We start from the raw sequence: 22,724 nt of genomic DNA, 5'->3' as shown, positions 1-22,724 counted from the left end.
TAGTGTGTTTTGTTGCAGAAAAAGTGAAAAGTTTTTTTTTACGGTACGTAGGCTCAAGCCGAAGGGAGACAACCACATTACCACATTTATGATTGTCATAAACGGTAGATAGAATCATAAGTTTATAGTGGTGTAGCACTATCAGAGTCCAAGTCAATTACTGAATGCTTCCTGAGTTTCTGAGGGATGTCACCGTCATCACTGGAGACAAATTCAAACTTTTTCTTGGTTGTCAAAAATACTTTTGGGGTATTATTGAGGACGCTGTTCTCATCTAGATTTGATTCTGACCTACACTTCTGTTTTTTTCTTGGCGCATCAGGAGGGTTTTCGAGGGAAAATACTTCTGAAGTAGACCAAATGTCGCGAAAACTTTCAATTCGATCTGATTCCTCAGCTTCATCGTCGATAAATAAACACCTGTCGTGGTCGAAATCATCTTGCTCGCTCAACAGTTCAAAGTCGATCAGGTCGTCTTCAAGTTCATCATCGCTGTATGATCGTTGGTTGAGACCTGGGTCAGGCGGAGACCAGAACTCCTGCAGCTCTGTTTGTGGAGTGTACTGAGTAGGCGGTGGGCTCTGTTCCATGGAAGACTCTGCCAGGACTCCGTTGTCACTCTCATCGCTTGAACCCCACTCTGGATTGCAAGTAATCTGTCGGGCAAACATTTCATCTAGCAATTGCTTATGTCCGAATGGTAGCGTTGTTAATTTGTCCTGGCAAATATAACGCTTGTCATCGTATCCAGACAACGATTTTTTATTGGTGACAACTGTCATCAACTGGTGTTTGCTTGATGCAATTCTTGTATTTAGCAGGCGTACTGTTTCTCCACCCAAGAGAACCTGCTTGTACAATTCATGAGTCATTCTCTGCCACGCGTCTCTGGTGACCCCTTTAGCTGACTGCTTCGTATCACCTGTGAAAGTTTTTAACATAAGTTGAACACCTGATTTCACCTGTAGCCACTAGACAACAGAAACTGACTTTGGAAAAAGTTTGAACCATCGATTACGTCTTCTCACGTCTTCTCGTCGTAATATATGCAAAAGAAAAACTGGTGAGTATATAAAGAAATATTTACCTTCGGAAAGTTTGATCGAGTAGAGCTTGGCCTTGAGACCTACAAATTCAGAAACTGTGCGACCAGCCATTTCATCCTTGAACTTGAGCGTCACTTTCGCATTGCTTCCATCGTATTGTGGATGGTTCCTTGGGAAGTTGGAGAAGTCAAAGAGCTGTGTCAATTGTTTTGATTCTATATCTGCAAAAAAGTCCTCTGTTTGCACCTCATAAACAAAGCTGTCAGTGTCAGAATAAAGCAGTTTGCAGTCAAAGTTCTGTTTCATGGTTTTGTAGTGGAACTCGTACATAATTTTTTTTGAGAGGTCTAGGATACACGCTCCAACAATTGTAGGTTTGTCCCGTAAAATTTCGGTCTGGTTGAGACTTACTGTAGCCAAATCATCAGCAAGGATTTGAAAAGTTTTCAGCTCAGGTCTACTAGTCCATTTTAAGGCTTCTTTTTCATCACGTACCATCTTGACTTTAATCCGGTTGCGTTTGCCTTCACATGTTTTCCCAAAAGCGCTGTTTACCATGAGCTTATAGAAATTCTCTTCAAATTTGTTCTGGGCTTCCTTGCGCTTTTGAGTGTTCAGCTGAACGTACGGCGCCAGCCATTTGGGCTGTTTGAATGCAAGTGCTCGATGAACTTTGGTTACTTTCAGCCCTAGCTCAACGTACAACTTGAGTGTCTGATAATGCAGAGTATATTTCGTTTTTGGGAATAGAGTTTGAATAAGTTTTTTATTCGAAGGAGGCGCGTTCACTTGCATCTGCTCAAGGAGTTCCCGTTGGTAGTCACTCAGCCAGTATGCATCAATATTGTCCTTTGTTGGTGCTAATGGGAAGTCAGAGTGTAGATTGTGAAGATCGTCGGGATAGTCCAGATCTACTTCTACGATGTAGCCAACATCACTGTCCTCTGCAGTCTCTAGAATTTTGTTGATTAGTTCAGGTTCAATTTCTGAATCCCCTACTTGATCGAAATAATCAAAATCGTTAAGTGGTAAGCAAAACTTTTCCATCACTCCACCATAAAGATTGTTTGCGTCGATCATTATAATGAAGGTTGACGGATTCGTTGCATCAAAATTATCAAGATATTTATTGTTGGCTACTGCCAATCTTTTACTGTAAACGGAACTGATCCCTCCGCGGATCAGATTTTCTACCATGTCTAGGTGCTCGCGCTGGGTTAGCAACTCTATGGGGGCTTTGCAGGTTTTCAGCATTGCGTCACCTGATAGATTCGAAGCAGTATAGTATTGGCAGCAGTCCAAACCATATGTTTCGTAACAAACCTTTCGGAAGCAGACAACAATTGCCGCTAACAAAAAAACGTCTGTTTGCAGATAAATGTCGTAGTATTCACCGACAGTACTACATTCAAAAATTTTAAATACTTCTACTGCGTGCTCGTATTCTTCTTGTGTTACGTTAACTTCAAACTGATGTAAACTGTTGGTCCACTGAGAACGCGGAGGCAGCTTGGACTCCTCCAGTTTGTTGAAGTTGTCAATATAGCTGTAAGGGAAGAAGCCTTTTTGCTTCAACTTGTCGACAGCACTTTCTGGCCATTCAATGAAGTGCTGCACCAGCAACTTGAAAGCTTCAGCTGGCAGATTTTTAGCCAATGAGTCAAGAGATGAAGGCATGAACCGAAAAGAGTCCAGCAGTCTTATGTTTTCGTATACTGGTCGTTCCTTTTTGTTTTTGTCTAACCGCATTTTTATGAAAACTCCAATTTCGAGCGCTATATATTTTTCATCTGTGGTTGGGACTATTGTAACTCGGTTTCGCATGTTGCTTCCTTGAAGTGCTAGTATTACGTGGTGGAGATCATAGTTTGAAAGATTATGCGCAAATACTGGCGTGAAGTTCAAAAGTTTCCGGTTGATGTTACATTCATTATGAGCCCAGCCAAGAAACTCACCCGTGAAGTGACAATGGTCTAGCACTGTTGGGTTTTCGATCGATTGATCTAATGGAGATTCGCAAATCCAACAGTTCTCAACGTTAGTTCTTGTTATTGTCGGTATGCCGTCAAAGTATCTGTTTTGTTGTTTCTTGACATATATTGTCTTGGCCATCTTCTCGAGCGACTCCACAAATTGCTGCATTACTCCAGGACCTCGTTCACCTTCAAAATGAAATGGTTCTTCTTGACCTTGTGCAATGAACAGCAAGGCATAGCTGCATGGTTTGTGTATTTCAACAACTCTTGAATCGGAGAACTGTGGGTCGTTTCTACAAGTCGTGACCGGCTCAACGATTGACTCGAGATCGAAAAAGCCAACCACTGGAGCAAACCAGCGCGCTTGTAGTTTTCTAAAAGTGAAGGAGTTTTTGTTCTCAGCTGGCATTCGCACAATAGCTGGCTTCTTCTCTTGACAACAAGATATGTGTTTTTCGTATCTTGCTTTTGAACTACAGACATGAAAACAGTTCCTGCACAGATTATTATCAATGCGTAGAACTCTTTTCCTCACTTTTTGAACTAAGCTCTTCAAGTTTCTGATCAGGACGTAGTGATGCATGGTTCCATCGCTTAGAAGAAGTAAATCGAGATTGAATTCACAATCGAGTTTTTTTGAGACACGGAAGGGGATCAGTTTTTCGTCTGAGTACCTAAAGTTGAACGCGTGTTTTAGTTTCCAATCAAAAGAGGAATGTGAGAGGGGGGATATATATAACCAATGAAAACAATTATACGATGCTTTTATTTCAAATATAATAAAGCATAACTTACCGAAACACGTTTACACGCGCATTATTCAGCTCCTCAAATCGACTCATCTGGTGAAATCCCATGGGCATGTTATACTGTCCAATTGGCTGCTTGGCAATTTTGTTTTCGGGCCCATATGTATGAGGGCTAGTAATTTGTCGACTTGAGGTTCCTTTTGGCACAAGTCGAGACCCATACTTCAAATGATATGCCGCTTTGAAGCAATATAAAAAGCAGTTTTCATCTTCCCTGTTTCTGATGTTCAGAAGAGCTGACGTTTGCGAGAGCTTATGTGGTAACGCTAAGTACTATGAGCCCCCGATTGGCTTCGATTTTACTGTGCGAATTTCAATTTTAATTATCTGATCCAAAGTCCAACCGCTACCATGAGATGCAAAGCTGTTAAGTGACAAGAGCATCTGTTCAACCATTTGGTGAAAACTTTCGTCTGCAATGCCTCCGAAGTCAACTCGTTCCATTTTTGACTGCACATGAATTGTTATCTTGTGTGATTCCTCAGACAAGTCTTCTGAGTCTTCAACTGGTTTTCTGAGCTGTATCACAGCTCCAAATTGGATTTTCTGAGGACTCTGCTGCACGCTTATTCTGACAATGTTCTTGATCTCTTCACTTTTAACCTGCATGGCGTGTAACAGGTCAATCTCGCGGACACCCACTTTCACTTCGTACTCCCTCATGCTGTTTCCGAAAGCTTTTTCAACTGGTAGTAGTCCGTTTTCAGAGATCGTGTCTGCGTCAACGTTCCATGTTGGCAAACCATGGACGTTATTCATATGTTCCATGTAGTCAAGGTCTCTGCTGAAGATTTTGTTACAGTAAAGACAGTATCGAGGATTGGTCTGTCCGTGTTGAACCGTCACATGGCCTCTCATTTCGTATAAGCTTTGGGTCTCATAGCCACAGTCATGACATTCGAACGAGTTGCGGGGGGCGTAAATTTTATGAATTGTTTTTCTGTGTCGTCGGAGGCTTCTTTTATCAGAAAGCTTTTTTAGACAAATGTCGCAAACTATTGGGTTCATTTTTGAACAGAACTTCAGCTTATAGCGCTAAAAACCCTCAGGTGTGAAGAGAACAGGATTGAAAGCTGTAAAATTAGAGTTTAAAAATAAGAGCAGAAAGATTTTAGTCAACTGATCAGTAGAAAGAAAGGCAAAAAGCAATGAGTGAAAGACTGCTTCCTGTAATCAAAGTAATCCGCATATCTTTAGCCAATCAGCTGAAAGCAAACTTTATTTATTTGTTTTAAGCAAGCTTTAATCACAATACGCGTCAACAAAATTTTATGTCCTCGGGGGGACTTAGTGACATTTTGTAAGATCTCGCTTGGCGGCTGTCCTCTGAAAAAATTCAACTATCTAGAGCTGCTTAGGCTTATGTTTATCTGAAGACTATAAAATCAACATATCTGAGAGCTTTCTGTCTGTAATATTTAGAGATTTCAGACGTAGTTTATTTGCCTTTCTCAGAGATTAAAGAATGTTTATTAGAAATTAACATTGAACCGCTATTTCAACTTTTTGGCTTTGCATTTTTTTGGATTCTCAGAATTATATATCTAATGAACTTTCAGAATTTTTTTGGAGAAATTTTAATTCATATGTTTAACAAATGACAGCAGCTGCATCTCATTTACATCAGAAATATAGGGAAAGTAATCAGTCATAAGATAGTGAGCAATATAAATGCAAAAAAGTCCACACAGTTGCGAGTTCGCGCATTGCAAGGGTTTTCCGGTTTCTCGTCTATCTTCCATAAGATCCACATATATAGTGTCCGCACTGATACCCTTTAGGTGATCGCAAATATGCTTATACGAATAAATTGGTAAAGCCAAAGGGTCTGCAAAGTAGATAATTGGAGACGCATATCTTTTGGCTAACACAAGCCAATGTGTACCAATTGATGCAGCAGGTGAAGCGTTGACAATAGTAAAAGAATTTGGCGACATTTTAAGGGGGAAGTTGTCTGCGGCATAGACACCGTTGAATTTATGTTTCAAGTGTTTACATTGCTGTATCAACTTGAATATCTGATCTTCATCCATTAGCTCATAGGCAGAGAGTTTTTGGAAACGTTTCTTGCAGAATCGATGTATACTGTTGAACATTTTTCTCCCAAGAATAATATTTCAATGTTGTTTGCTAATGCTGCACCGAACTTAAGTTCGACTGATAATGATGAGTTTGTTAATTCGGGGTGAATGAAATCATGCGTGGCTTCTTGTGTACTCGTAAGATCAAACACCATTATATAATGGCGCGGGAAATCAGCCAATGATATACCGTGACCATTTTCAATGAAAGCCAAGGCTCCCATTGAATTGAAGTATAGCCTTTTGTCGTCTCTGGTCGACATTGGCGTACCAGCAGTTGCAAATCCATTGCGGTAAACAGTTATCTCATTTAGACCAAACTTTCGATATGAAAATGGATTTTCAGTGTTGGTTCCAATGAAAGCTGCACTTGCAGACATTGCAATAATAAGTCTTCGAATGGGTTCCTTTGTGAAAATATCTTCTTGTTTCCAGCTTTGCTGTGCAGCCGTTGCGAGAAACGCTTTCGAAATAACTTCGTTGTATCGATACATGGCTGGGGTTTTCAGAAGCGTTTTTTCAATTGCTCCCACCACATTATCCGATACTGTCATTTTGCGAACGAACAAATTAGCTTCATCGATTTTCACTTTATAATGCTTTGCACCGTCTTCACTCATTATAACAAAGTCATCTTGTGATCTTCGGAAAGAGATTCGCATTGTGACACCACTTATTAGGTGCTTCTCACATGAGAAAAAGTCTACAGCAACTTTACCGTATAGTGTAATTTGGAGGGATCTTCGAACAAGTAGTTGCCATTGGGCAATAGAAGCGTTTGGAATTGTGTTGGGATCAGATTCGTGTTTCAACCATGAACTTTTTGCGTCTGAGCCATGAGAAAATTCAGTTTCAATGAAACATTTGTGCGCGTAGTGTCCATTAGCTGATGAAATTTTGTTACCGTTAGCTGACACTGTACAATCAGCGAATGAAGAGTGTAAGATATTATTTACGAAGAAAGGTGTGTCGCTTGCATTGGCATCTCCAGTAGTATAACGTAAATTGTTTCCATTGCTTTGCACAATACAGCACTTTACCTCAAGATAAATTTTCTGTAAGTCGATGAAATTGTTTCGGTCTCCAACAATTTCAAATTCCAGTGAAGATCCGGTAGGAGAATAAAGGGGGCCAGTTTTCTGCTCGAAAGCTTGGTCAAACGTAACGAGCAGAGGGGGTTTCTCAAACAAGTTCAATGAACTTTGCGTTGCCTCAGATGGGATAACAATGTTAGCGCGCGTTTTTGACTTTTGAGAAGAAATCTGATCGACTTCTTTGCAGCTTGGTTTTTGATGAAATGGCGCGTTTAATTGGAGAAGGTTTGTTTTTGTAAGCTTTGCTTCCACGGGACTTCATTCGTCTAATGACGCGCCCACCGATGTGAAGTGATCCTCCTAATTGTTTTTTTTACTGTTTTTGCTACTGTACTTTTTAATGCCTGCTTTGCTGTCTTCTTCTTTGTTGCAAATTCAGCTATCTCGGGCGCTCCTTGCACAAGGAGCTCTCTGCCAATTCGCTTTGCTGCAGGCCGAATAAATCGTTTTGCCAAATGTAAGGCCACGCGTCCAATGCCAGCAGCCAATGCTCCAAAACCGCTTCCTCTTTGTCTGTAATGTCCTGAGAAGTGAGGTATCGAATTGGATGCTTGATCATTATAGTAGGCTTCCATCAGTTAGCTCGTTCTCTGAAATTTAAGACTGACGACAACTTTACCGATTCCAGTGAAAGGTATTAGTTTCCCAGTCTCACTTCTTAGCTCAACTTTGATGCTCTGGATATTTTTTGAAAGTAAACGCTTGTAATCCAAGTTTGTGAAAGTTTTATGGTGAACAGGTGCTACTGTGTTGAGGCTGCCGTTTCTCAAACGTCTCTCCGATTCAATGATTTTGAGAATGGGTACCCGCGAGTCACCCACATGTTGATATTCAATAATGTCGATGTAGACAAAAATAAGCTGTGAGCCACATGTTATATCAACGGGGAAATTACCAAAATGTCTGTTAGGAGAGTTCGGAGCCCCATTTTCCAAGTTTGTCTTGTAACCAATGTGAACAAAACCATTGTGTGCAAGGTCCGGGGTCCCCTTGAAACCAAGAATGCTGGGAATTTCATTGTCTTGAAATGACAATCCTTCATTTTCCCCAAATGTTAACACAAGCTTTTGCGTTATCTTGTCGAACTTACGATCGAACTGTTTTAGTCTTGCAATGCGAACAATCGCCGAGACTAGATCTTCCCAGCTGTTGTAAATACCAGTCCGAATTTTTCTGAGTTGTCCTGATCGATTACTCGACTCATTTGGATCGGTCATTGAATTCTTGTAAATAACTATTTCTCCAGAGTTGACGTTATTGATGTTTGATGGAAAAGATAGAGAAGTCAATGCTACTTGCCATTCTCCCTGTAAGTGTATTGGTTGTGATAATTGGTTCCGAAATGCTGCCGTAGTAATTTCATTGAAAACGTCCATTGATGCATTTGATAACAAGTCAATTGTAAACTCATTGCTGTTAGAAATCATTGCTCCTCTTCAGTGTTTAACACATTAACTTGTACTAATTCCGGTTCGTAAAACTTCCCCAGGATTTTAACGTTGTTTGCGTCAATCAGATTGTAGGTAGGCGGACTTGTTGTAGCCAATCGTAGTACTGTGAAAACTTCGTCTGTATAATTCTGAGTATAACCTTTTCTGAAGATATCGTCTGGTTTCGCTATTCGTACCAGGTCCCCCTCTTCGAATCGTGGTTTATATTTATTGTTGTCCAAAGCAATCGAAATTAAAAATGGTTCATGTTTCTTGAAAACTTTATTTGGGGCTAACTTTGTGACGCGGTTAACACGACTGTTAATGATATTTACGAAATTGGGAAGCTCCTTTATATAGTTCCAAGTCCATTTTTCTTCCAAGTATCTGTATATAATGTTTTTAAGTGATCGAATATTTCTTTCCGCAAACGCCGATTTGGTTTCGTTTTCGGTTGTATACAAATGAACCTTTTTGTTTTCACAGAAAGTTTTGAACTCGCCTTTGAATTCAGTGCCTTTGTCCGTCCACACTTTCTCTGGTTGTTTTGTCTTGATCATTTTTTTGAAGGCTTCAACGCAGTCTTTTGCATACATCGTTTTCAGAGGTTGAACACGTAAATAACGTGATAAAACGTCAACTGCAGCCAATAGATATTTAACCCCATTATTGTGCTTTGCTATTTTGTCCATATAGGCTACATCCATGGACCAGATCTCGTTTATTCTGTAAGCAACTACCTTCAGTCGTGGAAAATTTTTCCGGAATTGACGATATTTCGTGTACGAGTTTTTCGATTGAAGGAGTTTCTCAATTTTTTTCTGTGATAGACCGCTTTCCTTTTTGATGTTGGTAACACTTCCAAAGGCCGCTTTTCCTTTTATGTAGACGTTATTTAGTTTTTTGATTTCCACTGAATGGAGTTTTCCAGCTTGTTGGCGTTTTGATTTCTTCCTCTGCGTCTGCGAAGCCTTCCTCATCAAAGCTAGCAGTCTCTGTTTTTTCTGCTCTCTCGACAGAAGGTTTCTGTTCACTGGCTCCTCCATCTGGAAAATGACGTAATTTTTGCTCTTTCTGAACTTTTATGAACTTCTTTGCATAAGTATTACAAGTGAGGTGTGGTGCAAGGTTCAAATGATTCAGCACTTCATAATGGTTATGCGAAAGTTTCGATGATGTTTGTTGTAATGAGTAGAGGAAAGTTGAAGCTGGAATGTTAGTGCTCCTCTCATCGATGAGAATTTCGCCTTCATCGTCCAGAGAAATGTTACGCGATTGGTTTATCTTCTTCAAAATTATTTTTGATTTTTCAAGTTTGTCCTTTTCGAGAAAATTTATGTCATTAATCACATTCTGACTGATTTCATCAAATTCTTTCTGTTTAAACCTATCTGTAATATTTTGCCGTTTTTCTTCCTCATCGGAAACCATGACGTCATCAGTCTGTTGCTCTGTGTTCTGATGAAAAACTGCTTCTGGCTGCTCGTGTTTCAATGTTCTCTGCAGAAGCGATAGTTGTTTTGATTTGTTTCGTGCAACTGGGTCCTTCAATATTTGCGAAACCTGAGGTTGTTCAGTTGTAAACATGTTGCGGGGAATAAGCACAAATTCTTCAGTTGGCATTTTTCTTCAGATACTCTAGACAAGGTCTGGCAATTAGTCGAATGAGAGAATGCCCTCTCGTTGTTCGGAAAAGCTTACTTCTTTGTAGTGCGTTAAAATGTTTTTCTGAAAGTTGTCGCAGTTGGGATTCGAATTTTTGCAGTTCTTTTTTGTTGATTGAGACAACACCAGAGAGGACGTTCATAACACAATCGCTTAGAAACCAAATGAAATCAATATCTTGGGCTAGGAAAATTCGCTTGCCGCTCGATTTCGGGTTACTGCTGACGCACCAGCGCTTCAGCATAAGCAACTGTCTCTTTTTCATTCGTAATTGGTATAATAATGGCTTCCTCCGAAGGAATATAGAAATCTGACGGTTCCGGACCAAAAAGTTGAGAAGAAAATTGTAAGCCTTGACTTGTTTTCGGATCAAGGTCAACAATTAAGTGTCCATATGGCTGAGCTGTCGCTAATTTGTATGCATCCTTGAGTAATTGGAGGCAGTTCAACTGTTTTCCGAGATATTCCATTTTTTGAATGTCACGCAATGATTTAAACAGAATGATATGAGTGGTGTTGAGATCAATCGTTCGTGACCACTTGCTCTGTTGGAATAAGTTATGTTTGACATAAATCACGTGGAGTTTTCTGTGTCTTCCCGATGTTGCAATTTTTACGATCTCTTTGTTGTTAAATATTTCCTCGCATGAGTCATCATAAACGAGAAGACAATTCGAAAGTTTCTTTGCTATATCCAATCCAGAATATTTGATGAACTCGATTTGTGGTATTTTACATTGCATAGCTGTAAAAATGTCCTGGAACTCTTTGTAGAAGTAATAATTTTTGGGAAATCTTGGGTAAAAAGATGAACTTTGCAACATGTTGAAAATGAGGTCGGTTCTCCCTGAACCACTCGGGCCTACAACTGCCATGAAGATTCTATCGTTTGTAAGAATAACTTTAATTATAGTTTGGGGTTTGGCAAACTATAACCAACTAGACTCGAAAGCAGTGCAATCCAAATTGACTTCTCCTCACAACTTTCTGATATCAAGAATAGCATGGCGAAACAAAGACTGATCATGAGCACTATAATACTCACTTGAACAAAGAATATGATCTCTGATCGAGGGACTATGGTGTTGGAACAGCACCACCATGGTGGTCTCTCTCGGTTTCCATCACCGAAAACCAAGTTTGTAATACCCCCATCAATTTCATCTCTTACAACTCGGTTTGTCATTTTTCAAATCAATACTAGGCTAGTGTTTTGAAATGTGTAAAACGGTAAAATGACTAATTTTTTTGAATTGGCTTCCTATTGCAGCTCGAATGTGATTGTGCGGTTCAGTTTACTTTACATGTACTCATCGCGCGCAAAGCACTTTGAAGCTAATAAAATATTAGGGGACATCTTTTCATAGTTTGAAATTCCAAAATGCCCCCATCTGTAGTTCGAAGCCAGAATATATACATGTTTACTGGAAAGTACATATTTACTACATATGTACCCACCTCTCTCGCAAATTTACTACATATGTACCTACAACCAATTTAATATGTAAAGTAAGCGTAGATAACGGGTCCAGAATATATACAAATATAACCTCATAGATTTTATACACCTTTGGCCCAGTGGTACAAGATCGGCTTCCCATGCACTAGATCCGGGTTCGAATCCCACCGGGGCGAAGATCCTTTTCTCAAATGTCCCATCTATCCTTGCATACATGATTATTCCCTATCTTAAAACATGTAATGTCCCCCCCGTAGTGGTCACTACACAGCTATGTATACTACTATGAACTTATATGAGAAAACAAAATGAAAACAAAAAGCATCCGAAAAACAACCCAGTGTAGAAAACTGACAATATTTACTGAACAGAAACACCCTTTACTTGATTACAATAAACATTTTAAAATAATAAGAGGAAAACTTATATGAAAAAACAAAATTATAAAAACAAAAGGCATCGGAAAAAATTTACATCAAGATGTAACTCCAAATGGTAATACTTGGTAATACAGAAATGCATGTAATTTGCAAAAACATAAAGTCAACTGAAAGACAATCTTATAGGCTCATAAAGAAAACCCGAACAAAATGAAACTTGATGGCGAAGGAACAAAGGAATATGAAAGAAAAAACGAAATTCTCTATAAAATTTTGAACAAAACTCTCTAAAACGGTTGACCACAACCCCACAAACAATATTTGGAGAACTTAAGTTTAAATTTTTCTGCTGGATCAGTCATCTGACCATTACGTTGCCGTAAAAAAATTATGAAAAATTTAAAAGCAAAGAAGAACAAAAATCTAAAATAATCAAAAATTCTATAATTTTTTCATTGAAAAATGCCTGTTTAGCTTTCAAGAGTAACGTCAGTGTAACAACACCTGTTTAAACATTCATTTTAAATAAACAACAGCGAGAGCTATAAGATTGGCAAAATTAAAAACTTAAAAAACAGACAAACACTGGCAAAACTTTTCTCCAATTTAATCGATTTTTCTAAATAAAACAACTCAAAGTTAAAGTTAATCAAAGTGAAAGACAACTTAAAGTGCCTAAAATCAAGTGACTAAAATCAATAAACACCCCAAATGCTATTAAAAATTGAAGAATAGAAAAATTGCTGAAAAAACTTAAAATACGTCCAAATGGTAAAAGTAGCAAGAAAATTGACAACAAAGTTGTATATTTCGCTTCAGGTGGTCAAAAAGGCTTCCAAACGGACTATTAACATTTTAGATAAAAATGAGACAATCGCTTTGATTGAAAAACTTGTTAAATCTATGAAAGCTGCTTTCAAAAAGCCACTTGTCATCAAAAACTTCCGCGCGCTCACTGATAATTTTTTCACACCTACATTTCGCTCTCTCTCTCTCTCAAATAGTCGACATGAAAAAACACTCTCCCTTCTCTAAGCTCTTCAGCAATTTGATACAAACACTCTTTGTTTCACGCATTTCACGTCCCGTTTCAAATCCACTCCAACAAAGTTACCGATCAAAAAAGACGCTCCACAAATACTCCTCTTCGAGTCGTAAAAAAGACGGTGCCTCTATACAATTCAAATGTTTGGTTTGTAAAATTCCAAGAGAAGACCAATAATAACCTCAGCTATCACTTTGCAGCTATCATTTTTTAAAATTTCTTGAGAGCAAACTAGAGTGATAGAGTGACACTATAAATGGATTGGAGTTGACCGGTGTGGTCTTCAACTCCCAATAATGGCTAATAACAACACGAACTTTGCCTCCTCGTATCGCATAAATAGAGAACAGTAAAGCTCTTAGAGTACTGATGGTCAATTTAATGCCCTGTCTTTGGTTTAATAAGTGTGTCGCATATCTCAAAAGAAGTCAAAAAATTTGTTGACCGGAACACTTTCACACCCAAAACGTTTTTGCCCCCCCTCCAGTACGCTATGGGCCCCCAAGTTATAGAGCACGTGCCATTTACATAGTGAATCATCATGTGAAAATATTGCGCTTTCGTCGGGGGGGGGGGTGCAAACAATTTGCGCCCACTAAGCGGGGGGGGGGCGGAAAAGATCCCAAAAATCTTATTAAACTTGATAGGGGTTCGATCCCGCTAGCTCAAGGCTAGCAATAGGACTTGTTAACCATTCTACAACCACATACAACGCTATTCTACAACCACATTGTTACTCACCGCTAACAATCACTCTTAAAATAGAAACAAACTTCATTTCAAAATGAGAGCAATTGAAATTACTGAAAATGAAGAACTGCAGCTCGCAAAAATCACTTTAGAAGTCACAGAATGTTCTAGAACAACAGAGCAAAAATTTTGCAAAAAAGCCAAGACTTGTACAAATGTTGTTTGAGAGCAATCACTAACTCAAACATAGCCAGCAGACTACCGGAAAAGCTGCAAAATGGACTTGCGTGCCTTAAAATACAGATAAAACAGATGCTCAAATGAGTTAGAAATGAAGGTTATCGCGGCCAACAAAAACGTCAAAACCCTAATTCTATCCTTGAGAACATCTTCGGATGCAAAGAATTTTAGAACGCTGAGTTTTATACACGATTCACTGGCGTAAGATTCAGAAGCATTATCCACGCGGCCACCTGTCCCATTGTTATATTTAATCCAACATGCATATTTGTTTTTGCATGAGACACAATTTTTCAACGCACGCTTTTTAGGTCGCGCAAAACGCAAGAATTAGGCGTGAAATAGTGACTGAAACCTTGAAGCGTCAGAATGATTAAGAACAAATGTAAAACTAAAAAAGAGCGTCAGATGACAAAAAAGCAGGATAAGTCATGACACAATTCAATAAATTTCATTATACCATTCAATTTGAAACAATAAACCGAGAAAACAAATTATCAGGTAAAAGGCAGATTAAAATTTTTGCTTGGAAAATATGTGCTATCAAATCTTCAATTGACTTCACTGGATAAAAATAACGGACCAATATCACTACTCCAAGTTGACAAAAAATCATGAAAATGTGTGAACAGATCTTCAAAAAAGACAGCGCCGAATACAATTCAAATTAATTGCAAAAAAAGTAGAGCGCCTGAATAATAGCCGTTGAGAGGCTGACGGCGTCTATTAATAACACTCATGTTCATTTCATTGCATAACGACCCCAATAATAACGTGAGTGCAAACCAGGAGTAACAACCAATAACCTCCATGCGGTTTATGGCGCGATTGGCAATTTTTCTTAACCGACTCCTGTCACTGAAAATTTGAGGAATCATTTTGGTTGCTACTGGACACAAAACAGCGGTAGAAGAAATCAGTAATTATCTCTATCTAAGTGTACATTAGAGGACAGAGGGGTATTGAAATGAAGTTGTTTATTTAGTTTGCAGCTTAGAAGCAAGTCCTTTCATGACATTTGTATGCTTGACCACCTTCCATTTGCGATTCTCGTAGTCCATTTCGAACACAGTTGAGATGACAGAAGTACACAGCTCCCCTTTGATCTCAGAAGGCACGCGCATTTCAGAAATCACCACGCTTACTTTGCTCTGTGGTTGACTACCAGGTGTAGCTTCGGCCGATGGAGTTTCTCCCGCGAGGAACCTTTGGATCTTTGCCCTGTCTGAATCAGTTAGCTTCGTGGCACTAGATAGCAGCTTATCAAGAATGGCCCTGCCGCCTCCGGCAGCCGTTGATGGTGATTGCTGTGCAGCAGAATTGCTGCTGCTGCTGTTATTGGAAGTATTTGAGACCATCTGATTGGGTCGGACCATGTTTTGCGTCTGAGATCTACCGGGTTTTGAATTGCGAACTTGATTAGTCGATCCTGCGACGTAAGACATTCCCAAGTTGCTCGTTTGAGGTCTCTGGGCAGTTGGCTGAAAATATTGAAAGGAAATTCAAATTACATCTTATCAAAATCCATAAATCAGCTAAAATGATCGCAATAGCTCCTAAAGAGACGCAAAATTAGAGAAAAGCAAAACTTTTTACAGTTTTTAAATATGAACAAGAGCTAATTTATATGAAAGCAGCTAATTTAAGTTGGAAGCTTAAATTCCGATTAACCACAATTTCCATCACGCAATACTCAGGAACTCGTGGTTGGCAAAATCACTCGAAAAGTCAGAACAGCCAAGCGAGCAGAAAACTTCTAGAACAAAACGGTCAAGCAATAAAAACCCACATGAGTACAACAGTTGTTTCTAATTTCATTCGAGGGCAATTAACAATCTACTAACGTAGAAAAAATACTCAAATTTGCGGAAAAGATCCAAAGCTTTAATCGGAAACATTTTTCGTTCGCGTACAGTCAGATTTTGTTCGACTAAGAAAAACAACCGACTAAACGTCGGAAGAATTGCTCTCGAACGACTAGTGGGAGCTCTAATCAATTGCAGCCTGCTTCAGTCGGGGGAGGGAGGAGGGGGAGCCTAAATGGGACTAAGAAGTTAAATATTAGGCTTCAAATAACCACATTAGAGGTTAACATATACCACTATTAAGATTTAAAGTTGAAAATTGCACCAGTTTTGGCGCACTTTTCATTTGACTTTTAGTATTAAATTGCCGCCAATTGAGCTCACTGCTTGAAATAGTGACTGAGAATTTTAGATCACGCGAAACACAAAATGTCAAGGGCGTAAAAGTCGCTTGAAAAGTCAAAACGGTCAAGCGAAAACTTTGCATAAAATAAAAGACACACGTTTACAATAATTGCTTCTCTACGAGAGCAATTTAAAAAAATTTTGCTCAAATATTTTGCTAGAAATACCTAAATCTACCTTTTCTGGCTTCGGCTTTTGGTTATCAATACCCAAAGTTTTATTTGCCTTAAAGCTGATGAAAAACCACCAGATCTTAAACACCTCATATCGGCATAATAAAAAATTTTCTTCTGTATATTTAACTCAAGAAGGCTTTCAAACGAAACCAGCCATTTCTTTTTCTGGAGGGTCAATATTGACAGAAAAAAGGTTTAAACATAACAGACTAACTAACGATTTACTCTCAGACGAACAGCGAGGCTTAGGAACGCTAGCAATAAGCATGAGGGGATTGCATTAGCGTGGGTGCAGAGGCGGGAGGGGGGTTGAGCTTCGGGGTTAGGAGCGGAATGAGGTGTGAAGTGGAAGAGGGGGTAGAGTGAGGGGGTCGTCAGCACCTCCAAATGCTGGCCCCTTACAGTATGTCTTCTCACTGGCTTCTACGAATTGTAAAATGTACACTTAGAGACTAGCAAAGATCTAAGAGAGTTGTGCAGCGCCTTAACTTTTACCCGTTTATTCCGTTTTTAGGATGAAAAGTTGAAAGCTTCAGCCGAAGAATCGATCAAGCGAAAGATTGCATTAAAAAAGACCGCAGGACTAATATAATTGTCACAAACGTCTTGTATATATTCCCTAATTATAACCTCCTACTGTATAATTCCTTCCTTTTTCATGACGTATGAGATAATTACCAGACACATGGGATAATTTACGGTAAAACTTAGGTTACGATAAGCAATTGCTGCCACTTACCATGGCTAGTGCTGATGTTTGGTGAGGCTGATTAATTGAAGTGTGGCTGTTCTGATCAGCAATCTGCTTCAACTGGTTTGCAATTGACCTCACAGGCGACGAGGTTCGACTGTCGTCCAAATGTTGCCCACCAGGTCTGAGCTCTTCCGGAGTGCTCTCAGTAGATGGAGCTGGTTGGAAAAAGTTGAACATGGTGGACGGCGAGGCTTCGTAATTACTACCTTTAATCATGGTGCTTTTAGGGGCGTTGCTAGCAGAGCTGTTACCACTGGAAGCACTGTCGGCATAAGTCAGAGGCGATGAGCTGTACTGTGCGTTTGAATGCTGCATCCCTGGCCGTCTGTTTGTTTTAAAATCCAGATCATAAGAAGCATTGTAATCCGACTGCGTAGGATGACCAGTAACTCGATGCTGCGGCTGAGTTACTCCAACTGAGGACACGGGACTTGGGGTGTTTGGTTGACTGTGACCAGCTGAACCCATAGGAGACTGTCCTAACACTGGGAACACGTTGTGGTAATTGTGGCCATAGTTGTGGGGAAACAAACCAGACTAAAGCAACGGCATTTATAGCACAAACAAACAAGAGAAATTGAATTAAAAAGACATCCAAAAAGACAAAAACATCAAAAAGAGAAAGTTCTCTGCTTTTTTATTCATTGCTGAGGAGTTAGATTTGGATTAAGAATCTGGATAACTTATTTCTGCTTTTGTTAGCTAATCTCAAATAACCTTCAATTATAGTAATATACACTCAGTTGACCTTATAACATTCAAGTATGAAAAATTCATTACGAAAGAGGAAAGTCATTTTTGAGAGCAAGGTAATTCACATGTGCCCAAAACTTAATCATGCGAATGAACAAAAAAGCCGCTCCACTAAGAATGAAAAAAGCACGTAGTTCACTCAAAACTGCACAAACTATTGATCAAAAAGCAGATTTCAAGCGAGTGTGACGTCATAAGGTAACAAAATCTAGACAAAATAGAAATCAGTAGGACAAATTGTGAGGCAAAATTCAATGAAATTTCCTAGGCTAAACAAGACAAATAGCCATAAAAGACTACGAATTAATTCGAAAAATGATTTTGAAAAAAAAACAATTGAAAAAAGAATTGAAAAAATATACCAGATTGCCACAAAATAGCTTCATAGATCAGCAGTCTCAAAAACATCCTTTTATTGAATGCTGAAAGGTCATAATTTTATTAGGAAGCTCTTTTACGTATTGCTGCTTCTATTAACTACCCTCAAATACCTTTAATCAGATTGACACGCACTCACTAATCTCTTTGAATTAACGTAAAAAGTCAATTTCAGAGTGAAGAAGTCATTTTTGGGAGTGAGGTAAGTCACTTGTGACCAAAAACTTAATCACGCGAATGGAAAAAACAACTCACTCCGATAACAGGGAACAATGACGTTACACATGCGATTCAGTCGAAATTGCATACACGAATGAACAAGGAGCAGATTTGAATTGGTTGTGACGTCATATTCTTTAAAAAAATTGACGAAATAAAAAACCACGCTATTAAAAACATTTTAATCGAATTGCCGCATGTGAACCAATAACCGGTTAAGAGAGAAGCGAATTGTTGTACAAACGCCGTTGTCGCAGTGAACGTTAAAATTAGATTGAAAAAATTACGACGCAAAATCACTCACTTTTAACTCTGGCGTGACCAAAATCACTACTCAATTTTGACTTCAATATCAGAGAAATGAGATAACAGATTTACGACAACGCTAACAGAAATCAAAATCTTTTAAATGGAAAAACCAAGAGAAGGCCCATAAAAACTTGCCATAGGAGCTATTAAACAGAAAACGATATCAAAATGAGAGCACCCCAAACAATTCAAAATCATTGAAATAAAAAGAGCACAATAAACGCCGCTATTGTATGAGACCGAACTCGACGCAATTATCACGTTCTTTTCCCAATAAAATTCCAGCAGTTAGGCTCGCCAATTTAAAACTTTGAATGAGCAAGTCAATCAGACCACGCAAATCTGAAGAAGTCACGGCCAAAAAAAGGTCACAATAATTTCAGACAAGCAACAATTGTGCATAAAAAACAAACAGAAATTTGCATCCCACAATAAATGCTTGGAACTTCGTTCAGTAGAAACTAATTAATATCTGAAAATTGCAAAAAGGAGAGCACGTAGTTAAAAGCTGTTTTCGTATATAACAAACATTTACAAGAAAAAATCCTCAGAAAACACCTGTATAGGGCAATAGGAGGTAATTACGTTACACTTGGCCTACAAATCCTCAACCAAAAACTGCTTTTAAAAGTAGGACAAACCCCCTTTCACGCTTAAAGTTAGGAAAAAGCCTATCTAACTATGTGGGACACATTGAGAAATGAAGTGTTTTTCCAAAAATTTCAATAGCACTTTTTTGGCAGTTCAAATTTCCCCTTTTTGGTTTACCCTAGAAAAGCATACATTTCAAATATAGCAGTTTCTAAGTTTTCTCTGGCTTTAACTTCTCCACAGTGGTAATAATTGGTCTCTTCAGAATTGTATTTCCGTTAAAACTTGAAAAAAGTTACCAAGATAAGAATTTCTATTTTTAAGCTTTCATTCACCTTTTTTTCGAATCTTAAGAGATAATGAAATATTCGGTAGGCGCAATCAGAGAAAATTCAAAGATAAGTAAAAAGTAGCAATTATAAAGCAAGCAAAATCAAAAGTCGAGGGCAAATGGCGAACCAATGAAATATTGATTATAAAAATACCCAATTTCCATTTTTGAATTTCAGATTGCTACGCCTCTAATTTCAACATTTTCGAAAACCAACAATTCGTAAATTAAGAATCAATATTTATTGGATGGATTAGCCTTTTCTGGAACATCTTCAGGGAGACTAAACTAAAGATCTAGAAACTAAAAACTTTTATTATCCTCCGATGCAAAACAGCGGCTATAAAGAGCGTTTGAAAACAGTTGATTATTATATTTCAATGTTTTGATATAGAATGAAATTGTTTCACCCTTTGATTAGAATGTTCTGTACCAATGAAATACGGTTCGGTTCATCAACGCTTCATGTGGGTTGTTTTCACAATTTTAAAATACTTTGACGTTGAATAAGTGCGCTTTAATAATTTTAACCTGTTGTAATGCCATTACAACAAACAAAACATATTTAAAAAACATAGCTGGCAGATTGCCAGAAAACAGCCGCAATAGCTTCGTAGACCTGCAGTCTCAAGAAGACACTAAAGGAAACAGACCAAAGAAACTTAAACGCTGAGGTGTAAAATTTTAATATGAATATGTTTAGCCTAATTCTGCCTCTATCATCTGCTCTCAATTAACCTTCAACTAGAGTGCCACGCACTCACTTGACCTCATCTCTTTAAATTAAAATAAAGAAAGGTTAATTTAAGAGCGAGGACGAAATAAAATGACGAAGAAAGGTTAATTTAAGAGCGAGGAGGAAATAAAAAGACGAAATAAAAAACAGGGCAGGACCCTGAACTACAATCAAAGAATTGAATTAACTCTGACGTGTTAATTAACATTTGGACTGCAACATCAATTGAAGCCCAAAAAGCTAATGACCATATATACGCAAAAAAAAATCTCTAAGACAGTTGGAAAATTTCTGCTTCCGAGATCTAATGTTTTAAGAATTATTTATAATAACAATTTAAGAAAATCTGCATCCTGAAAATGATTACACAATACAACAAACTTGCGGGAATCATTGACAGACAAAGCAAAAACTAAAGAAACTGGCAAACATCTATTTGGCAAAAAGTAAGAAATTCAGTGGCGTCTAAGTCAGAAAATCACATAACTACATGTCAAAATCCTTGACCACAGCATACCACAACGATACTTGAAAAAGTCAAAAACTTGAACAGTTCTAATGGCTCAAAAAGTGACAGAAAAACAAATGACCACAAGGTTCACAATTCACCAACACAAACAGCCAGCAGATTGCCGGAAAATAGCCGCGACAGACGCTTGTGGCCTTCCATGAATTGAAACATCTAAGAAATAGGACAGACAGATCAACCACCTGTCCTTTAATAGACCACTAGACTTTTTAGGTTAGATTCGGAATGCCAATTTAATGACACAAACGGTCTAAAAGAAAAAAGCCCTAAAAGAGATGTTTCAAAATGCATATTCGAAATCAAACACTCAGGACACTAATACTCAACAATTAGGGCATATACGTTTGGCACTACTTAGATGCACACTACTGATCTTTATTTATAAAATTTTCATAAAATTCTAAGTTCATTAAATGATTTCAGAAGGAATTTTTTTGAGTGAGGTAAGTCACGCAATTGACCAAAAAGCAGAACAAATGACGTCAGGCACGCAAATTTTCTCTGCAAAGCAGTAGAAGTCACTATAATTGAAAACATCAATTTCAAGAAGTCAGGTTGCAAGAATCATCTAAGGAGAAAAATCGAAAAAAAACACGATGTCCCCAATAATAAGCCGCTATCGCTTCGCGGCTATTAATTAGAAAACAAACGATATCTCAGTCATTGAAAAGGTTAGCTATAAGTTGGTCCCTATAAATTCACAAAAATAATGCCGCACTACAAGCCCATTGAGGACTTGTTCTTGAAACTACGCATTAAGACCACATAAAAAAAAACAATCAAAACTAAAAAAACATCAAATTCTATTTTCTGAAAATAGAAGTGTAAAAATCAAAATACTTCTATGAATTCAAGCAACTAATTAGATTCACTCATTCCTCATTCCTATTTAACTGATGAGACCTGTCATTAACAAGATTAAACATGAACCGACCAATGTCGGAAAAATTGCTCTTGAACGACAGGCGAGGCAATTTAATTCGTGGTCTTTAGAATAGATCAATTTTTCTTTATGGGTGCAAAAAACCTCGACCCCTCCGGGATTCGAACCACTGTACTCCCTATCCACGGCCACCCGCCCTAACCACTGCGCTATGAGTCAGTTAATTTTCATATGCTGCAACCGATTTTATATTAGCAACAAGCTTTACTTCGGAGCACTACAGATCACTCTAAAATGAAGAACGAAAGCGTGAAAAAGTCACTTGAGAAGTCAAAGAATGTTCTAGAAGGAAAGCGCAAAATTGTCAAGCGAAAAATTTGCATTCAAAAAGACACACACGTTTACAATAATTGCTATCAACTGCGTTCAAGAGCAATTAAACGAGAAGGACAGCAAATACTCAATAAAAGCTCAGTAGTAGTAGTAGTAGTAGTAGTAGTAGTAGTAGTAGTAGTAGTAGTAGTAGTAGTAGTAGTAGTAGTATAAGACTTCAATTACCTTCTGAGGGTATAAACAAGGATGATGATACAAATGGTATAGCAATAATAAAAATGATATAAATTATGTAACAGCTAGAAAAACATTAATTAAACAGAGAGTCATGCTATACAGAAACTACATCTACACCTAAGGTACCATGTGCAAGATAAGTCAAAATCATATTTATCATTTCTCATTGCCATTAGTAGATTTTGAGTTGGATTTGGATTTGCAAGTATCCTTTGGATTTGCAAGTATCCTTTGGATTTGCAAGAGCGGTTTTGGATTTGCAAGTATCCTTGAAAAAATTGATGCTGACATTAGGTAAATCCACGGCGTCATTTATAATACGTTCAACTCTGAAGAAAAACGATTTTTCTGTACATCTTTTCTTAGCTCG

At 38.2% G+C, this 22,724-nt stretch overlaps 1 protein-coding gene across 2 annotated transcripts in view; it reads right to left on the bottom strand.

The window, feature by feature from the left end:
• Positions 1 to 14,816: 14,816 nt before the first annotated feature.
• LOC142334610 (uncharacterized) overlaps positions 14,817 to 22,724 on the bottom strand; it is a 31,126-nt gene continuing 23,218 nt past the window's right edge. For both annotated transcript variants that reach the window (XM_075382781.1, XM_075382782.1), the window contains exons 4-5: positions 17,041 to 17,592; positions 14,817 to 15,396 (exon numbers count right to left, since the gene is read on the bottom strand). In XM_075382781.1, coding sequence (XP_075238896.1) covers positions 14,893 to 15,396; positions 17,041 to 17,592 — 1,056 coding nt within the window. In that variant the 3' untranslated portion in view covers positions 14,817 to 14,892. The remainder of the gene's footprint in view (positions 15,397 to 17,040; positions 17,593 to 22,724) is intronic.

Source organism: Convolutriloba macropyga, chromosome 2 (assembly GCF_964194025.1).
Source record: "Convolutriloba macropyga chromosome 2, txConMacr16.3, whole genome shotgun sequence".
Lineage (NCBI taxonomy): Eukaryota > Metazoa > Xenacoelomorpha > Acoela > Convolutidae > Convolutriloba > Convolutriloba macropyga.
Note: the sequence above shows the minus strand (reverse complement) of the source record. Positions and strands in the feature narration are given on the sequence as shown.